This window comes from Tiliqua scincoides, chromosome 14, assembly GCF_035046505.1.
Source record: "Tiliqua scincoides isolate rTilSci1 chromosome 14, rTilSci1.hap2, whole genome shotgun sequence".
Classification (NCBI taxonomy): Eukaryota; Metazoa; Chordata; class Lepidosauria; order Squamata; family Scincidae; genus Tiliqua; species Tiliqua scincoides.
Genome location: NC_089834.1, coordinates 8,930,345 through 8,949,430, shown reverse-complemented (window position 1 = coordinate 8,949,430; position 19,086 = coordinate 8,930,345). Strand labels below are relative to the sequence as shown.

Genomic DNA, 19,086 nt, shown 5'->3' with positions numbered 1-19,086 from the left:
TCCCTCCTACCACATCCCTAGTTACAGATCCTCTCCATTAAGCACATAATCGGTCTGTGGAACTCATGACCACAACAACGACCACTAAGAATTTTGAAGAAATTCATGAACAGGTCTATCACTTTATTACTAATCATGAAGCTTATGCATCATGTGCCTCTGAATACCAACTGAGCAGGGGCAAGAGAGTCATTTCTTTCCTGCCGGCTAGCAGGTTTCCCAGAGCCAGCTGGTGGGCCACTGTGATGAAATAATAGGATGGACTAGGTGGGCCTGATCCAGGAGAATTTTCCTTAGTTCTAGATGTTTTATTAAAGGGATTGGGGAGGGGGGGGAATTACCTATTGAATTTGACAAGTGGACAGTTACGCTATGCCTTAAAAATAAAACCGTATAAATAAATGCCTTAAAAATAGCCCAAAATATATATATTTTGCCCATCTCACTGCATATGAAGAAGTTCTAGTGGCAAAGTGCATATCGCAGCTACGACTGATGTTTAATCAGGGGGAAAGTGCACTCCACCACAATCAACAGAAGTGCTCATGTTGAATGCACCCCGTGGAAAAGGCTCAGCTTCACTCATTTCTTAAGAGTTTGCTACTTCTCCTCCCCCATCTGCTGGGATTTCTGGATAACCTGTTTTAAAACCAGCCTGACCGGGTGCAATAACTAGCCATTTTAGTACAGCTTTAATGCCAGGCAGCACTTTGTTTTCAAGAGCCTGTTAATAGAGCACCAGTCATGTACATGGGGCAGTATGCAGATGGAGAGAACAAGCTGCTGCCCCGAGGAGCTTACAATCTGTAGACCAGCCATTTTTCAACCACAGGGCACACTACTGCGCTGCAGATGGTCTGTAGGTATGCCCTGAAAGTTTGGGGAAGGGTCATTTGTTAGTAGGGCCACTAGGGGATGTGAGCCCCTGCTGTCAATGAGTGCGCCTTGTCAATTGTCAAAAAGCTGATGGTGTGCCTTGACCATTTTAGTGCCTTGTCAGTGTGCCATGAGATGAAAAAGGTTGAAAATTGCTGCTGTAGATGGACACAAGGCAAACACAGGAACTGAAAAGGGACGGCAAACAGAGAGACCATAAACAGATTATTCCTGATACACGCACTTCGGTTTAGTTGGAGCAGGAAAAGAGCACGAAAGGATTCCTGCTTACTTTCAAAGCAAGTATGACAGAGGACTTCACAAGTTTCAGGTGAAAGGGTTAACAAGGGAAAAGCTGTTGAAGGGAGCAGGGGACCTTTGGCTGGTGGAGATGGAGGGGAGAAGGTGACAGGCAAGAGCATAACAGGATAGGAGGGCAAAGATCTAGCAAGGCCGTGGAGGGTTTCCAAGTCCAGGACAAGAAGCCAGTGAACTAACGGAAAAGGAGGAACGTGACCGGGTTGGAGACACAAGATGGGCAAATGATTTTGGAAGCCAGGTGCTGGATGGAGATGAAGGGGCCAAGATCAGAGGGGAGGATTAGTGAGGCTGCTGTTAGCAAGGCAAGAGATGAGCCTACAGGACAGCGAGAACAGGGCCAATTCTTGCGGCACTGGAAAAGGAGAAACGGCATGCTTTGACGACAGACTGAATAAAGGTGAGCCAAGAAGAATGCCAAGTCTATTTACACCACCACATTTGCGCAATCAGTGCGCATGTGCTTCTCACGTGCAGCCTCCCACTCGAGGTTGTACTCCCCTTGGGAGAGTGCCTGAGTTGTGCAATGCCCAATGCTCTGTGCCCTGAAGATGCAACACTTCAGCCATGGCCACAGTTGCCATGGCACATGGTCACACAAGCATCACGGGCACCAATAACCTATCTTTGGCAATGGTCACCCCATCTCCCACAGCCCCAATGCATGGACCTTGTTCACTTCTGCCCTCTTTCAGAGCCCCGTCCTCTGACCATACTGCCCCAGACAGAGCCTGCCAATATTTTGCTTCATTCAGTTCTCTGAAGTTTGGCCCTTCTCCTTTCTTGCTAGCAAGGGCACACTGAGCATTGCTTTCAAAACATCTCGAATGGAGAAGGCACAGCAGTCGACTAGTCTCACCCACCCTCATCAACAGCCTTCCAGCAACAACTTGCCCTGGCCCAAGTGTCCACCAACATGGACACACTAACCATGAAAGCAGACAGACCTTTTTGTCTGCTCCAAAGCTCAGTGCAACACTCAAGATAGACTCCTCCCCAGTCTTTTGGCTGGAGAGATAAAGCCTTTTTAATGCTGAGCTATGGAGCCGGTTGCAACAGCAGGGGTCTCTCATGCTGCTTCTGCCTGCTCCCAAGCTGAGCAGGACATGCGACATGGCCACTCCCTTCCTCCTAGTCAGCCTAGTCAACGGATTCAAGGACATGTATCCAGAGTCAAGTCATCTAGGAGGCACCTGATCACCATCTCTTCCTCATGCTCCCTGCTTTGGAGGAAGGCAGTGCGGTGGAGACCCCCACTCTCCCCTGCTTCACACTTCCTTTCCCACTCTGTTGCTCTCTTCCTTCTCAAATGCACGGAGTGGGGGGGGGAGGAGGAAAAGTGAGGGCAGCTTGTGCGGCGCTGGGCAAAGCAAGGGGAGCATCGCGCATGCCACCCGAGGCCTCCAGTCAGCCACATCAGTAGCAACCACAAACATCAGCTTGGCTACCAAACCCAGGCAACACTTGCAGACCCCTAATCCTATGCAGCTAAGGCACCCCAAGCAACCCTATGCACCAAGCTGCTCTTCCAGAAGTCATGCACCCAGCTGGTCACACTCAAGCAAACTGAGGGAGAGCTGGGCCAGTTTTCGAGCTGCATTACAAGATCCAATGAACCAAAACGTCATCCACAAATAGGACAGAGTTATTTTTTCTAAGTAATGTTTATAAACCACTTTTCAACCAGAAGTCGCTCAGAAAGCACTGTACCGTTCTCAACAAGTTCTGTGGGACTCAGTTTACAGCTGATCTGTGCCAATATCCAAACAGCTAAGAAGTAAAGATTCTTAAGAATTATGCTTAGCCAATGCTGGTACTCAGCAAACAGCCAGGATATTTTTTTTAATTTCCTGTGTTTAGGCTGCAACCCTATACATCAGGGTTTGCCAAACTATGGCCCACGGGCCAGATCTGGTGTGACACTGAACCCCTTCCCACTGTGAGCAGCGTTTACCGTTCTGCCACGCGGCTCACAAGAAGACCCTCCGATTACTGTCACATAACCTTCTGCGCCATCAAGTCTGCCCAGAAATCGGGGCACAAATCCCACTGGGACAGTGGGCTACAGACACAACTGCCCAGAGCACAGTTGCAGTGGTGACTGGAGGGGCTTCTTGTGAGCCGCAAGGTGGAACGGTAAGTGCTGGTGTAAACAAAGACCGCTTCAGCACTACACAGCGGTCACAAGTTTGGTGACTGCTACTAGATGTATTTACCTAGGACTAAGCTCCGCTGGGCTTACTTTTGAGTATACCTGCATAAGATTGCACTGCTAATGAACCTGGGACAAAATGAGGTTCTCTGCTTGCTACACAAGGATGATGAGGGAAATGAATCACTAAAAAAAGGGGGGGGAAAGGGTTCACTTCTGGTTCATCAGTATTTTAAGTCTCCGATTCAGACTTTGAACCAGTTTAGCTAACATTTCATGCAGAAGCATATCAACCACTCTCTCGCTTGCAGTGCAAGATGACAACATGCAAGTCTCCTACTTGAGGCTGTGGGGTTTCTCTTCCAGTGCAGCAAACCTACGATTCTATAACACAACAACAGTGCTGATTTAGTGCAATTTAGAACACACTTCATCATTTAAAACTGCTTAGAATATTCCTACGGTACCTCCCGCGACAACCACACACATATAACGGGATGCAAAAAGGTACCGCAAACAAAATACCACAACCGTCACATTCACTGAACCGTTTTATGGTGAACTTGTGACCACTTTGTGCACTTAGGGCAAGTGTGCCCCATCCTTTGGCTACCAGGGACTCATCACTCAATCTTGCTCTTAGGATAAGCCAGAGCGGGTCAGTCAGAGAAAAAGTATATGGTTTAGTACACAACTCTTAAGAATGTTCAAAGTCAGAGAAACGTACTAGCAGTATTTATGATTTTTTTTCTGCTGGGCTCAGTAGTTTCCTTCCAGAGGTGGAAGGAGGTGTGCTGTAGTGGGGAGGGGGAGAACAGAAAATGGGGGGTGTACATGTATATCATTTATCACACCAATTTTCAACCACTGTACCAAAGCACATTGACGTGCCTCGATTGACCCGCAAATGTGTCGTGGGATTTTGGTGCGTGTGTGTGTCATTAATTAGTAGGGTCATTGGGGAATGTGAGCCTCCTACCAGCACTGTGTGTGCCTTGACAACTGTCTTAAAACAAATGGTGTGCCTTAGCAATTTAGCACCTTGTCGGTGTGCCATGAGATGAAAAGGTTGGGAAAAAAAAAACATTGACGGTTTAAGGGTTTTGCTCCAGTTCATCAAGAGATCTGAAGTTCAGTTTGCAGGGGCTCGGTTCCAGTTCACTGGCACCCTGAACTTGGCTTTGGGGTTCAGTTCAACACCCCCAAGAGAGACACAACTCTACAGAGGAGGGAGTGTAAAAAGAGGCATTAATACACATTCAGTGAATGGCAAAGCATTTGCATTAGCAGGCAACACTGTGGGGAGGGGAGTGCCTGCCTGACAACACCTCTCCCAAGACAAGCAACTTAACCTGTGCTACACCCCCCCTTGGGCTCCTGCCATAACTTGGGGAAAAATGCACTTCTCGTGCACAGAGCCCACAATGCTGCCATAACTAAGCTTTACGCACCTGTAACCATTCGCCTCTTCTTCCCCTTTGTGTCTCTGCCTCCATTTCCTTCCCCTTCCTGTGGCGCTCCCCCTTATGTCACTATGGTTGGCAACCTTCAGTCTCGAAAGACTATGGTAGAAGCCTACAGCACCCGGTATTCCCAGGCGGTCTCCCATCCAAGTACTAACCAGGCCTGACCCTGCTTAGCTTCCAAGATCAGATGAGATCACACATGTGCAGGGTAACAGTTACTGCATGTCACTGTATGCCCCTCAGAGCAGAGGCCTGTGTTACCCTTTATGTAAGGCACCATGTACATAAGAGCCCCGCTGGATCAGGCCAAAGGCCCATCTAGTCCAGCTTCCTGGATCTCACAGTGACCCACCAGATGCCTTTGGGAGCACACAAGACAACAACAAGAGACCTGCATCCTGGTACCACTTCCTCATACCTGGCACTCTGAGGTAGCCTAAAACCAGGAGGTTGTACATATCCACCACGGCTTATAACCTGCAATGGCCTTTTCCTCCAGAAATCTGTCCAACCCTTGAAAGGTATCTAGGCCTTCAGGTGCCATCACCACATCCTGTGGCAAGGAGTTCCACAGACTAAACACACACTAGGTAGAGAAATATTTTCTTTTGTCTGTCCTAACTCTCCCGTCACTCAACCTTAGTGGACGCCCGCTGGTTCTGGTGTTGTGCGAGAGGGAAAAACAACATCCCTCTATCCCAGTGGTTTCCAACCTTTAGGAGTCTGCGGACCACTGAGGCAAAAATCAGAATTGTCGTGGACCGCATGAAACCCTCACTCCCCTGCACACAAAAATTACATTTGTTGGTCCATGGGAGGGCATTTAGTAAGAGAGGAGTGCCAGCAGTGGCACTGTCCATTCCTTGGGGAAGTCTACCGACCACCAGAGAGGGTTGAGAACGGCCCACCACAGCTGCAACCTGATCTTCCTGAGTCCTCACAGACCACTTCTCAGGGTCCTCCAGCAGACCACCTGTGGTCCACGGACCACATACTGAGAACCACTTGCTCTATCCTTCCCTGGATAATTTTGTGCATCTCAATTGTGTCTCCCACTCAAATCCTCTGCAAATTTATGATAGAAACAGTTGCACATCAACAAATGAACAGCTGTTTTCGCCCACAGGCTCACTTGCATTCATTTTTAGCCTAGGAGCATGAATGCTTCTCTCTTGTTCTCTCTTGGGTGCTCTGTTCCTTCTTTGCCCATATCCCTGTCTCCTGCTGCTGCCCCCACTGCCCTGATCTATGCAAACTGGGGCGCGGGGGGGGGGCGCGCACTGAAACCCCAGGGACTAGCCACTTGAGCCACAAGCTCATCGGAAGAGACAGCTGAGTGCAACCCAACCAATCAGCACACCGCAGGGCTGGTGAGAGGGAGGGGAGGGGCTGGCCACAGCTTGTTGGGTGAGCTTACTACCGGTTGCAAACAAGTAGGCAACGCAAGGCACATCCCAGAGCCAGCCAAAATGACACACACACACACACACACACAGAGGCACCCTTACTAGGAAGGATCACCCCCCCCCCATGCAAGATCCACATGGAAGGGAGAGCACCAGTTTGCAACTCATCTCTCTTACAAAGTTGCAGGAACTTTCCTGGGGGGGGGATCACAAGTGGGGAGGGGGGCTTTAAAAGACTGTGCCATGTATTTTTTGCATGCAAAAGAAGCCCCCAACGACCCCCCCCAAAGGCAGTAAAATCAAAGTCACCCCCACACACCCCTGCCTTACCTGCTAAGATCGCCTTGCCTGGATGAGTCAGTTTCGCTTTGCCAGCGGGGGCGGCTGCAGCCAGGCAGCGGGGGGTGTGGAAAGGGTTAACGAAGGCAGGGGGAGGGAGAGGAGGCGAGGAGGAAGGCGCAGGCATGATCCCTGCAGTGGGTTCAGACAATGATGAGCAGGCAAGCTGGCACCCACCTCTCTCCAAAGTGCACTTTGCAAAAGAGCAGCTCCTGCAAGTGCAACAGGGAAATGCAAAAGGGGGGGGTGGAGATCGCGGTCTGCGAGCCTCAGCCTGGCTGCAGGAGTTTATTGGCGAGCCCCAGCCGCCGCCCCCTTCTCCCCAAAGTGGGGGTGTGGCAGCCACCGTGGCGTCACAGCTTTGCATTGTGCATGCGCCTGCGAGGAGGGAGGGGGCAGAGCCAGCCCCTTTGCAAGCAGGGGGGCGGGGATGGAGGGCGGGATCTCCTCTTGCAAGCTGGGGAGGGGGCTTGCGAGGGGGTGTCCGTCTCTCTCCTTGCAAAGCGTGCACCAGGCTGAGCACGCACCATGCTTTCCCAGGGAGGCTGGTCTGGTGAGATGTGTTGGGGGTGCTTAAGGTGGAAAGGGGAGAGCCAGGATCACCTGCTCCCTGAGCAAAGAGGTGCAAGCCTAGGCATGCCTACTCGGAAGTAAGCCCCTTGGAATTCACAGGGAGCCACTCCAGGTGCGGACAGGAGCACAGCCTTTCAAGGGGTCAAACACGACCAAGAGACAGCCACAAAAACTGAGTGGAGGGAGACAAAAGGAAGTAGTTCTTGAGCCAGCGTGACTTTAGTCTGCGGAACTCCCTGCCACAGGATGTGGGGATGGCACTGGAAGACCTAGATGCCTTTAAAGGGGGTTCGGGAATGCCCACCTGGGGCATTTGGCGGGCTGCTGTGAGATACAGGAAGCTGGACTAGATGGGCCTATGGCCTGATTCAGTGCAGCTGTTCTTATGGGAAGATATGTGGAAGAAAAGTCCATCACAGGTTACAAGCCATGATGGGTTTATGCAGCCTCCTGGTTTAAGAAGTAGGGCTACCTTGGAAGGGCAGGTGCCAGGGAATGGCAATAGGATGCAGGTATTTTGTGTGCTTCCTGTGGCATCTGGTGGGTTACTATGGGAGACAGGATGCTGGACTAGATGGGCCTTTGGCCTGATCCAGCAGAGCTTTTCTGAGGTCCTTATGTTAAGACCAGGGGATTTTGGCATGCTAAAGGCTAACAAAGACAGGGCAGCAGGCAAAGTTAATCACAGCCAAGTCCGGCCCATGCAGGAGGCCAACTGAAACACTTGCCTCGGGCTGCATGGAGGGGAGAGTGCCCAGCATTCTCTGCCTCCTAACCTCTGCTCCTCCTCCTTCCATGGGATGGGTTGGAAAAGGAAGAGAGGAAGAGGAAATGTGGGAGGAGAAGGCCAAGCTAGGATTACACAGTGTAAGGAATAAAGGTTAGGAGTAGGGCTGTACTATCCAGCCAGTTAATCCGTTGCATCCCATCATTTAAAAATCTTCTGATTAAATAAAATTGAAGTCAAAACAGGAACACATTGAGATCCTGTTCTAATGCCTACGTGTGGTCCTGATTGATGCCTTTAAAAGGGAACTGGACAAGTTTCTGGAGGAAAAATCCATTATTGGTTACAAGCCATGATGTGTATGTGCAACCTCCTGATTTTAGAAATGAGCTATGCCAGATGCAAGGGAGGGCACCAGGATGCAGGTCTCTTGTTATCTGGTGTGCTCCCTGGGGCATTTGGTGGGCTGCTGTGAGATGCAGGAAGCTGGACTAGATGGGTCTATGGCCTGATCCAGTGGGGCTGTTCTTATGGACAGTCGGCCTGTCAATGAGGCAGACTGACTCTATCGCCTCAGGTCAGTAAGGGCCTTGGCTGGTCTTACTCCTGGCTTTCACAGCCACTGGGTTTGGAAGAGGGGAACAGGAAGGAGGAGAGAGGAGTGGAGGGGCTGCAATGTCTCCCTGCCAAAGCCCTTACCTACCCACCCCTACCCACCCATCCTCTCAGTGCTTCCGTTTCCATTCTGCCTGCTTTGTCAAACAAAGCATGCCCAGGAGGAGAATAAATCCAGGCAGAGATGGCAAAGGGGGTAGTGACAGCAGCAGTGGCCAGGAGATGGGAATGGAAGCAGCATTTGGTCCCCTGTATAAACATAAGAACAGCCCCACTGGATCAGGCCATAGGCCCATCTAGTCCAGTTTCCTGTATCTCACAGCGGCCCACCAAATGCCCCAGGGAGCACACCAGGTAACAAGAGACCTGCAAGTCCTCCTGGGAATTGTAGTTAAGAACATAAGAACAGCCCCACTGGATCAGGCCATAGGCCCATCTAGTCCAGCTTCCTGTATCTCACAGTGGCCCACCAAATGCCCCAGGGAGCACACCTGATAACAAGAGACCATAAAGTTCTTTTCATTCATTCATTCCACCTTTTTTTGGCATAAACAATCCAAATAAAGGTGCTTTTGTCATAAAGGACAAGAGGCATAAAGATCGCCTCTGTGCTCCAGCTGTTCTCAACTATCTCCACCATACCAAAAACTTTGCAGGCAGCTCCCAATGGAGCTTTGATCTCCCAGAGATCAAAAGAAAGCCAGAGCTACCTTAAAAAAAAAAAAACAATTTAAGAAGAAAAGCCCCATAAACCTTCACTCGCCAATCAAGATTTATTTCCCCAACAATTCTTCAGCAGCTTTAAAATACTGGCACAATTTCTCTTGTTAAATTGGCCAGGCCACACACATGGCTGCCCATCTTGCTGTTCTTGGTGGGGTGAAAGGAGACACCCATAAAAAAAGGCATTTTCCACTGTCAAACAGCAACAGAAGTGCCTGCCACCAGCTTCTACAACAACCTGCCAAGGCTTCTCCCTGAGCTGCTAGTTTTCCAAGTGCATGGATTCCTTCTCTAGTCTGAAAGTTGGACAGCCTGAATACAGGTTAACCAGCCTTGTGAGATGGTAGGAAGGCTCAGGGGGCCAATCCTCTCTAATTTTCCAGCCCCAGTGCAGCTTGGGCATGCACTGCGTCCTGCAGTGGGGGGGCAGTCATTGAGGCCTCCTCAAAGTAAGGGACTGTTTGTTCCCTTACATCAGAGCTGCATTGCGCCTGCATCAGTGCTTGAAAATTGGATAGGATTGGGCCGTCAGGTTGTAGTCCTACACACAATTACCTGGAAGTAAGTCCCATTAAACCAGTGGCTTGCCCTGTTTTTGCTTGCTACAAGGGCTTCCAACTCTGCCCTTGTAGGAATTCTGGCATTTAGAAGGGATCTCCCAAAACATATGCAGTCCCCCAAGGATTTCAGCATATCCTCTCCTCCCTGCTTTGCCTGCAGCGAACCCCACACACCTTAACAGCAGAAATATTTTCCCCATCAGTGCTTCTACCCCCAGAATTCTTTATCCAACCTTCCACAATGTTCATCAATGTTCTTATGTTTCTTTTATTTAGGTTTGGCACTCATTCCCGTGTTTAGTTATTTATATTTTTTGCTGGGCAAACTAAATTGGCGCACTCAATGAGGCTCTGCTTGGACATTCATCCATTCTTTACTTTCATCCATGCTCTGGCCCCTAACCAGACAAAAGCACAAGGTATCGCTGTACACGGAAGATCAGACTGTCTCAGAAACAAAAGGTAAATGCTGGAGGATTTACAGCCAAGGCAGAGCTCGAGTCCAAAGGGCACATTGCAGAGAAGGAAACCAGAGGTGGGAAGAAGCCTGGCACAGATTAGGAGTTTATGGATTCTGAAGTGTGGCCTTCTCTCTCTTTTGCAATAAAAAGGATTGGAGTCATATAGGGGCTAGATACTTTTAGATAAGAGGATTATGCTGCTATCTTGAGTGGGCTGCTGCCTTCTCTTCCCTTTCCTAGCCAAGGCCACAGGGGTGTGCACAGCCTGCTCCAGACAGTGGCATAGCTAAGGGAGGCAAAGGGGGTAGAGTGCCCTGGGCACCATGACTTGAGGGGGTTCCGACCTGCATCCCCACTGGCAGAGCCAGTTCACCCACCATGTCTTCCTGTCTGTGTCATGGGGGGGGGGGTTTGTAGGAGAAGGTACTGCAGCAACAAGGATGCCACCACAGTACCTTCTCCTGCACCCCACCTTGCAGGCACTCAGTCATTGCAAGCCACTCAGGGTGGCTCCCAAAGCACTCCAGAAGTAAGTGCATTGATGTGATGACATCACCCATCATTACTTCTCGGTCTAGCACTTCTGGGAAGGGGATGACATGGAGAGCTATGGCCCCGGGTACCAGAGAGGGTAGCTGTGCCAGTGGCTTGAGGACACTACTAAGCATTTTAAAAATAGGTTTGTGGTTCAGGAATTCAGGTTCTTGAAAATTGGTCCCTTGGAACTTGTTGCAACCCCCTTTAGGGATAGGAATTGAGCAGGCAGCACTCTCAATTTAAGGCTTTTAAAGCAGCAGCCTAGGCATGTCTATTCGGAAATCTTTTAATTCCTTGGGGCCTGAAAAGAAGGCTTAGGATCACAGCCTTAGGGTCCAATCTTATCCAACTTTCTGTGCCAACAGGGCAAAGGCTGCATCCTGGAGGGGGGTGTGATCATAGAGGTCTCCTCAAGTTAAGTTCTCTCGGGGCTGCAGAAAAACTGAAACGTTGAGTAAAAGTTGGGCCTTACTATTAAGAGTAGTATCTTACTAAAGCTCCAGCTGTATATTAAATGCAGGTATCGCTTTACAGTTTATGCATGCATTTCCTTTCTTGCATAAAATACTTGGCTTCTGTAGGTAAGCTTTTTACGTGCCAAAAGCAATTATGCTGGAAAGAGTACAGGAACAGCAATTTTAAAATGAAGCCTGTTTGCTACTAGCAATTTAAAATGAAGGTGCCTTAAGGATAAGCAAAGACAAGATCACATGCATGCTTGCCTTTACCCTCCACCCCTGCAAGGAAAGCACTACCTAGTACCACCCCCACTTTCCATTACATATAAAAGTAGTGCTTAATGCAGGTTTTCTATTAGATGCTTTGCAAAGGGGAAGGGCGGTTGGGTGTATTATTGCTGTTAGAGCTGCAGGTGAATGCAGAATGGCTGGCAGAGTACGCCCACCGCAAGACTGGACAAGACACACATCCGCATTTTGATAAATAGTTTAGTGGTGTGAAGCCGTTCTGTGTAAACACACTTGCTCCCCAGGTAGGTGCTGCCCCCTAGTGTAGCGAAAGGGCAGCAGCTATGATAGCAAGGCCCCAGGCAAGCTGCACCATCAATCTCCAAGACACTAAAACCTTGGAAGAGACGGACATTTGCCACATGGGCCTTCGTAGCAAACACGCTTCATTTTAAGTTCTGAAAGATACCCCAGGAGCCATGATGAGTTATAGTAGCAGTTTCCGCTGCAGCAGATGGCTGCCCAGAAAACAGTCTCAGATGTTTGCAAGCAGATGAAATACCTGGAGGCTTAATATCACAGGTGTAGCACTTGAATGCCACTGAGGAGTAAACAAAGGATGTTATAGCCCCCTTGGACATCTTCGTCTCATAACCTTGCATCTCAGGATGGATTCACGCCCAGGACATAAGCTGCACTCTTGCCTACCAGATTAGACCAAGAGTGTGGGAGTTGTAGCATCCTCAAACTGCACTTGAGAAAAGCCGGGACTTGAGGTTGCTGTAACTCCCACAGCAGCCAATGAGATTTTCTGATATAGCCCTCAAGGGCCCACAAGCTAATCCCCATTGAAAGGGTGCAGGAGAGGAGGAGAGTCAGGCCAACCACCTCTCTCTCTCTCTCTCTCCCCCCCCCACCACAGCCAGGTTGCTCCAATTAGCACAAATGCTGCTTGGTGCAATGTAAGGACAGAGAGAATTACTTATGGCTGCCACAAAGCCCACACGATAACTAGAGTAGGAGGAAGGAAAAGAGGAGAGGTACAAGGACTTAGGAATATGGTACCCCAGGATCCTCCAGCAAGCTGTATAGCAGTGGTTCTCAACTGGTCATACCCAAGCTGCTGCCCAGGGGCATGCAAAGCCAATCCTCCTTGTAAAGCTCTGCCTCCACTGCCCAGGGAGATTTTGACTGGAGGATCAGCTTCTGTCTCAGGTAGGCTCTCACCATTATTACTGGCAGCACTGCTGACTATCAAGTGGTGAGCTGGTCACTGGTAAGTGCAGGAATATTTCCCACCTTCACAGGAGTTTCCATGTGGCAGGACCAGAAGGGGCGGGACCATGGGGTGATGTAACTGGTATTGGTGGTACTTAAGATAGCACTGGTACTCAAACATTTTAGCACCGGGACCCACTTTTTAGAATGATAGTCTGCTGGGACCTACCAGAAGTTTTGCTTGGCAACCTTCAGTCTCGAAAGACTATGGTAGAAGCCTACAGCACCCAGTATTCCCAGGCAGTCTCCCATCCAAGTACTAACCAGGCCTGACCCTGCTGAGCTTCCGAGATCAGACAAGATCGGGAGATAGTGTTCAGTATAGGGAGATGGTTGGCAACCTTCAGTCTCGAAAGACTATGGTCTAAGCCTACGGCACCCGGTATTCCCAAGCGGTCTCCCATCCAAGTACTAACCAGGCCTGACCCTGCTTAGCTTCCAAGATCAGATGAGATCAGGCATGTGCAGGGTAACAGTTGCTGTAAAACCTGGGACCTACCAGAAGTGATGTCATTAACCTGGAAGTGATGTCATGACTGGAAGCATCATCATCATCAATGTAGGCTTTATACCTAAGCCAAAGGACCCATTGCAAAGCATGCTTGTGCTGTTATTTTGCATAGCTCAGAACTCAAGCATTCCAGCTCAGAAGCCACAGCAGAATGCAGACTTTGATCCTTCTCTCCTCCTCCCCTTTCCAGCGTCCCCACCTATTCAGGGCTAAGCACCAGACCTCTCTCCCACCCGGAGTCCACACTGCCCAGCAGCTCTATACCCTGTATTTTCAATGGCGGCCGAGCTAGGTGCTATGCAACCCACCTGAAACTGGCTCACGACCCATCTAGTGGGTCCCAACCCACCGTTTGAGAAACTGAGGCAAGCCATGAGGAGTGGTACACTGGGGGGCCAAAGATTAAGAAATGCTGCTCTAAAGCACGGAAAAAGGGGATGGAGTATTCATCCTTTGTGGCTACACTATGTAAAGCCATCTTAAGCAAGGCTGGCTCCCATGATCTCTTGTGCCCATTCTTGCATTTCAAACCACAGGAGCAACACCAGTTTGATTTCATGTTTATAATTCAACTTTCATAATATTCATGATTAGCACAAGATCCATAGCCATAAATTATACATTGTGGTCTAATTTAAAGTACATAAAATGGTTGTTAATGATATCACGTCTCTGAAAGAGTTGGCAAAAGAAAAAAGTAATACATTCCTATTGGCATTCTCTACAGAAGGAAAGAGTGCGCGGCGGACACACCGCTGACGTCACGAGAGCCCGGGCGGTTTGGAGAGGTCGCTCTAGGCACGCAGAGGGCCGACGCTCTGGTCAAGCCAACTTGGAGGGATTCTGAGCCTGAAAGCAAGGCTTCAAGAAGCAATAAAGTAGACATGTGTGCCAACTTGCCTGTTAATTTAGGAGTCAATGACATCAACAGTTTTGTACCATCGTGGCTGGCCAGACACCCCCCCCACCAGATGTTTGCAACCAGATCACACAGCTGGAGACTTATTAAATTTGTACCATTTGAAGGCCACTGAGCAGCAAGAAAGAAAAAAAAAGTCCACGCTGTGATCCAACTCCTTTCCTAAACATTTAGGAACTACTCCAGAAGGCAGAGAGGCTTCTCTGCGACATTCTGTCAAAACCAACACCCGTCTCCTTTACACTTTTCCTTTTTGCACGGTACTGCAAACAGATGGAGGAGCGTGTGTGTGTGTGTTGTGTTTAAGTTACTGTTTTCCAACCTGTCCCACCAGCAGGTCAAGCCTGGACTCAAGTCCCTGCTCCCCAAAAGTAGCTTCATCGGTTCTTTAGAGCACTAACTGCTTGGTGCCAGGAGATTTCCCAATGTATATGCAGCTTGGCAAGAGGAATCGGCCGTGAAGGAGAACAAGAGGGAAGCACCGGCTCTGCCCCCACACCCACCTCCCCCAGCTGCTCCTGGCCTCAAGAAGTTATTGCCATAATGTAGATTCAGAGGTGCCATATCAGCTTCAGACACAGCCTTGAAATGTCAATAATGAGGGGGGGAAAAAGGAGAGAAAAAAAGCTGCCTTTTGGAGGTTGAAATGTTACAGGACATAGCAATAAATAACAGTGTCCTTTGGATGTGTCTCTTAACCCAAGTGGGACTGCAAGGGCATTTTGCCAGGAAAGGAGTCATCTGTGCCTTCTTGGACAAAAAAAATTAAAAGGGACAGGAAGAAGTTGGCCAGACGGTTAGAAAGGTCTGTCGCAGCGCAGGTTACATGTTGAAGCCGTAGACGGGTGGCTGGGTGAATCCTGGTGCTGTGTATCCATAGGGGAAGTTGGCCTGTGGGGGTACTGTGTTGGGGCCGGCCGTCAACATTAGCTGCTGACCTGGAAGGAAGCAAATCCATTTTAGAAACATGGCCTGCGCATCCCTATTCATGCTACCCAGCAGTCACTAAGGGTCCAGAAAAAGATCACTGCATTCAGGGGGGGCAGTTAGAGATTACAAGGCAGACTGAACAGAAAGAGGGGAAGGCCACTGCCATATTCTAGGCCAGGTGAAGAGCCAATACTCCAAGTACCAAGGGACATTTTTACAGTCCGTTTATGCACTAGGTTACATTGTCTATTGGCATCCCCAGTTGGAAAACTGTTTGGCTTATTGCAGGTGGCTCACTGAATGGAACGACTGCAGTCAATAGCTCCCATGCTGTACAAGACATTAAACTATGAAAATGGGGTTTGATGAGAAATTTCCCCCCATGCATTTCCAACAACTTTTCATCATTTCCCTTAAACCCCATTTCCTGAGGCCTTGAAATTCAAGACAATATCGCATTTTTTTTTAAACAGAAAGAAGGTTACGCACAGCCAGAACTAACACACTGCAGTTAGACCTGTTAGTTGGGGTCACCCAGTCTAGACTTAACTCTGCCACAGACCAGGCCTCTGTTATTAAGGCACACTAAAAACCACACATGCCTCATGCAGGGGAGTACCGAGTTTCGGTTTAAGCCATTCCCACTAGAGTGGGCCACGGGGTCAACAGCTTCCTTTAATGGAAAGATCTGGAATGTAAACAGGGACACACGTTTTTTTGGAAACCCAAGCCCAGAACAAGAGACTTTTACTAAACTCCTGCAAGAGGGTACTGGTTTTCACTGGTTCTCTTTTCTGAGAAGAGGTTTCATCTTTCCAAATTGTCATAACGGCAAGTGTTCTCCCCGGCATGTCTCTTATTAGAGGTGCACTAAATCTATCTTCTTGAAATACTGAGCTCTAAAACTGAAGTCATTCCAATCAGAGAGAACATTATCTACTGCAGAAAGGCAAGGGTGAGATCCACTGCTTAAACAGTTTGGCCATATGAGGCTAGATACAGTTTTTGCTGCAATGGGTCATTCATGCTGTTTTGCCAGTCAGACATTTGGGGCTGGGTGTGCCTAGGAATGTAACCTCCACTCAGGGTCACAAGGGAGCAGGGCTGTATTAGACACCCATTTGTGCATGTGCAAGGAATCTCTTTGCAAGCCTGTCTTGTCTCTAGGGTACAGTGGCTAGTTCTCTACAAATGTGTACACACCAAGTTATAGGACAGCCACCAGAATTAAACTGAACACCAACCACATCCTATAGAGGAGGGGAGAGAAATGAGTACCAGACTTTAAATGTGTTAAGGGCCTATCAAAGAAAGTTGAATCTTCCACCTACCGAATACTATTGGAGTAGGTTCCGATACTTGCTCCTCTTCTTTTCTTAGGCTTTCAGAAGCATCAAGCTTATCCACCTAAGTTATAAAGCAAACAGCAAATATTTGTGAAGGAACTTTACCTAGAGTCTACATTCTGCCCCTAGAGCATAGACTGCCACCCATCACAGCAGCTGCATTAATGTTCCATGGTGCCTGTGGGATCTTGTCCAGCCTCCTAATTCAGATAAAGTCTAGACATAGACAGCAGGTGATCATGTATCCATAACAGTGCAATCCGAGACCTGTCTCCTCATTGAATTCTATGGACCTTACTCCCAGGCAAGCACATATAGGACTGCAGCCTGTGTGTATCCATAACGGTGCAATCCAAGACCTGCCTCCTAATTGAACTCTATTGACTTTACTCCCAAGCAAGTACCTACGTGTCAGTCTGTAGTAGAACGTATTCAGTCTGCAACAGCGTCTTACGGGCAACTTAAGCTCAACAGCAAAAAAGGGACAAAAATCTACTTTCACTCTCAGCAGCTTTTCAAGCACATAAATTGACAACCATACTAGTCAGCCAGAAAACCAAGTCTTTGTTTTGAACAGTGAACACTTGGAATTTAAGGAGGGAAGATCACAATGGTCTCCACAAGCCTATGCCATACATGACTCTCATGCTATTTGTTCATGGCTATGTAATCCAGAAGGCCATGTAAAAAAGTGCTCTCAATTGCTGCCTAAATAGCACCAAGCCTCACTCAAGTGGAAAGCAGCTGGAGTTAGAACTTCAGTTCCAAACTACTGGTTCCACTTTCCAGGATGAGAAGAGAGTGGCACTGCCAACACACAACTATGGTTTTAGTGTGGCTGCCACTTGCTTTGCTGAGAAAGCGGAGTCCTCATTTAAACCTACTGCCGTCTTAGCCACAGGTCAACCTGTGTTCATTTGTAGAGGCCATTCCTATGAAAAGGATCTCTACATTTACAGTTCATGTCTTAGAAAGCTAGGATACTATACATTCAATTTACAAGACCTGCCTTTCAGGATCAGACTTTGATCCTCTGCCAACATAGCTGGTCCCCCAATAAAAATCTAAACCCTGTTGGTTGCCTTCATGCTCAGATTCCTAAACACTCAGAGTACTGTTCCTTGAGTTTGCTACAAAAATAGTGTGTGTGTGTGGGGGGGGGGGGGGGAGTGTGTTTACCACACATACAGAAAATAAGTTTTTCATCCACTGCAATCTGTAGAAGTTTCAACTTTCTGTTGAGAGTGGCAGTCAGGGTATTTATTCTAGAATGGGGGAGCAAGGAGGATACCTATCTAAAGGGCAATTGCAAAAAGACTGATTCAATTTTCAAGGCTCTTAAATCAGGTTATTTCAGCACAGTAGGGGATGAGGAAAAAACTAGGAGTGGATTTTTTGTGTAGGAGGTTAAGAGTTCAACTTTAGTATCACACCCAAATTCCTAGGGCCAGGTATATTCTCAGAACCATCTTTAATATTCCTTTTGCACCAGGATCCAGCCAATGCCCCTTGAGACAATGGTACCAGGTCATGATGGATCCTACTTAAGCACACAAGACATGCAACTGCCTCCAACAGTTGCATGTCTATTAGTCAAGAAATGCAATTCCTTCCCTCCAGAGACAGTTTACCTCTTGTGGGTGGAAGAATTTGAAGGGGACATGCTTTTGACTATAGTGTTACACACATACTGGGATAGCTTAATTTCCCCTTGTTTTTACATGTTCAGACTGTGTTAATTGATGTATGCCTTCTGGCAGAGAGATACATAACTGGCTGTTAGGAAGACTTAGATGAGAGAAGTTAAACATGTTTACATAAAAACTTCATTCTTCAATGACAGGTACTATATTAGTTTGTGCTTCTCATACGTTTTCAAACCAGTCTCTTCATGCATGCTATTTTGGGAAGACTGAGTGTTTAGTAGATGTTTGTCACTTGTCAAATCCAGCCAGAGTTCAGCTTGAAGCACTGTTGGTCAACAATAGTAGATCGTAATTTTTGCTAGCACATGCCCCCTCACACTGGGGGAGAGAACACTAATGGAGGGTTGTATAGGCTGCGGAATTTCATTTTAACACTCTGCCCAACAGTTTAGCTTTTCAGTTCCCAACCATTCCCAAGATGTAATCGTAATTAGCTGTCTCCCCCCCCACACACTCTGGATGAAACACTTAATACCACACTTTCAAACAATTGATTGTAGTTTGATTTAAGTATAGTACCTCAAGAGTGATGATATCAGTCTTTTAGGTACATGTCAAGAGAGTCATGAAAAAATAGAACCAAGTTAGCAAATGCTAAATAATTCTGGAGTCCAACAGATGAAAAAAGCAAGCAAAGTCTGGTTGGATTTAGCCAAGTCGTTTGAGAAGGTGTGTTTCACTCTAACATTAGGAATACAAAATAGTTAGAACAAGCTAGATGATTCAGTTTTCAGCAACAGCTACAGCTAGGCTCCCTTAGAATCCAAGATGTGTTTTAAAACAGACACAAGTTTAAAAAACACACACAATAAAACTAGAGAAACCGTCACCTTATTAAACAGACCATCAACCTGCAAAAAAAAAAATTCAGAGGGGAATACTTAATAAGCCAAGACCAATCTCAAAATGATACACACAATTGTTACATGGGGGACAAACCCACCCAGGTAAGTAAAT

At 48.0% G+C, this 19,086-nt stretch overlaps 2 protein-coding genes and 2 pseudogenes across 4 annotated transcripts in view; all 4 read right to left on the bottom strand.

Moving 5' to 3' along the window:
• SLC25A1 (solute carrier family 25 member 1) overlaps window positions 1-6,868 on the bottom strand; it is a 52,778-nt gene extending 45,910 nt beyond the window's left edge. Inside the window, exon 1 of the mRNA XM_066609739.1 lies at window positions 6,549-6,868. Coding sequence (XP_066465836.1) covers window positions 6,549-6,684 — 136 coding nt within the window. The 5' untranslated portion in view covers window positions 6,685-6,868. The remainder of the gene's footprint in view (window positions 1-6,548) is intronic.
• On the bottom strand, window positions 4,919-5,038 carry LOC136634993 (5S ribosomal RNA; annotated as a pseudogene).
• A 6,216-nt stretch (window positions 6,869-13,084) lies between the features above and the next one.
• On the bottom strand, window positions 13,085-13,204 carry LOC136634550 (5S ribosomal RNA; annotated as a pseudogene).
• A 572-nt stretch (window positions 13,205-13,776) lies between these two features.
• The window catches only part of LOC136634191 (clathrin heavy chain 1-like), a 55,474-nt gene continuing 50,164 nt past the window's right edge, over window positions 13,777-19,086 (bottom strand). The window contains exons 31-34 of one of the 3 annotated variants that reach the window (XM_066609544.1): window positions 18,960-18,980; window positions 16,409-16,484; window positions 15,697-15,765; window positions 14,994-15,085 (exon numbers count right to left, since the gene is read on the bottom strand). In XM_066609544.1, coding sequence (XP_066465641.1) covers window positions 15,740-15,765; window positions 16,409-16,484; window positions 18,960-18,980 — 123 coding nt within the window. In that variant the 3' untranslated portion in view covers window positions 14,994-15,085; window positions 15,697-15,739. Of the gene's footprint in view, window positions 15,086-15,696; window positions 15,766-16,408; window positions 16,485-18,959; window positions 18,981-19,086 lie in introns of all 3 variants that reach the window. The other 2 variants (XM_066609542.1, XM_066609543.1) reach the window with 2 other exon arrangements.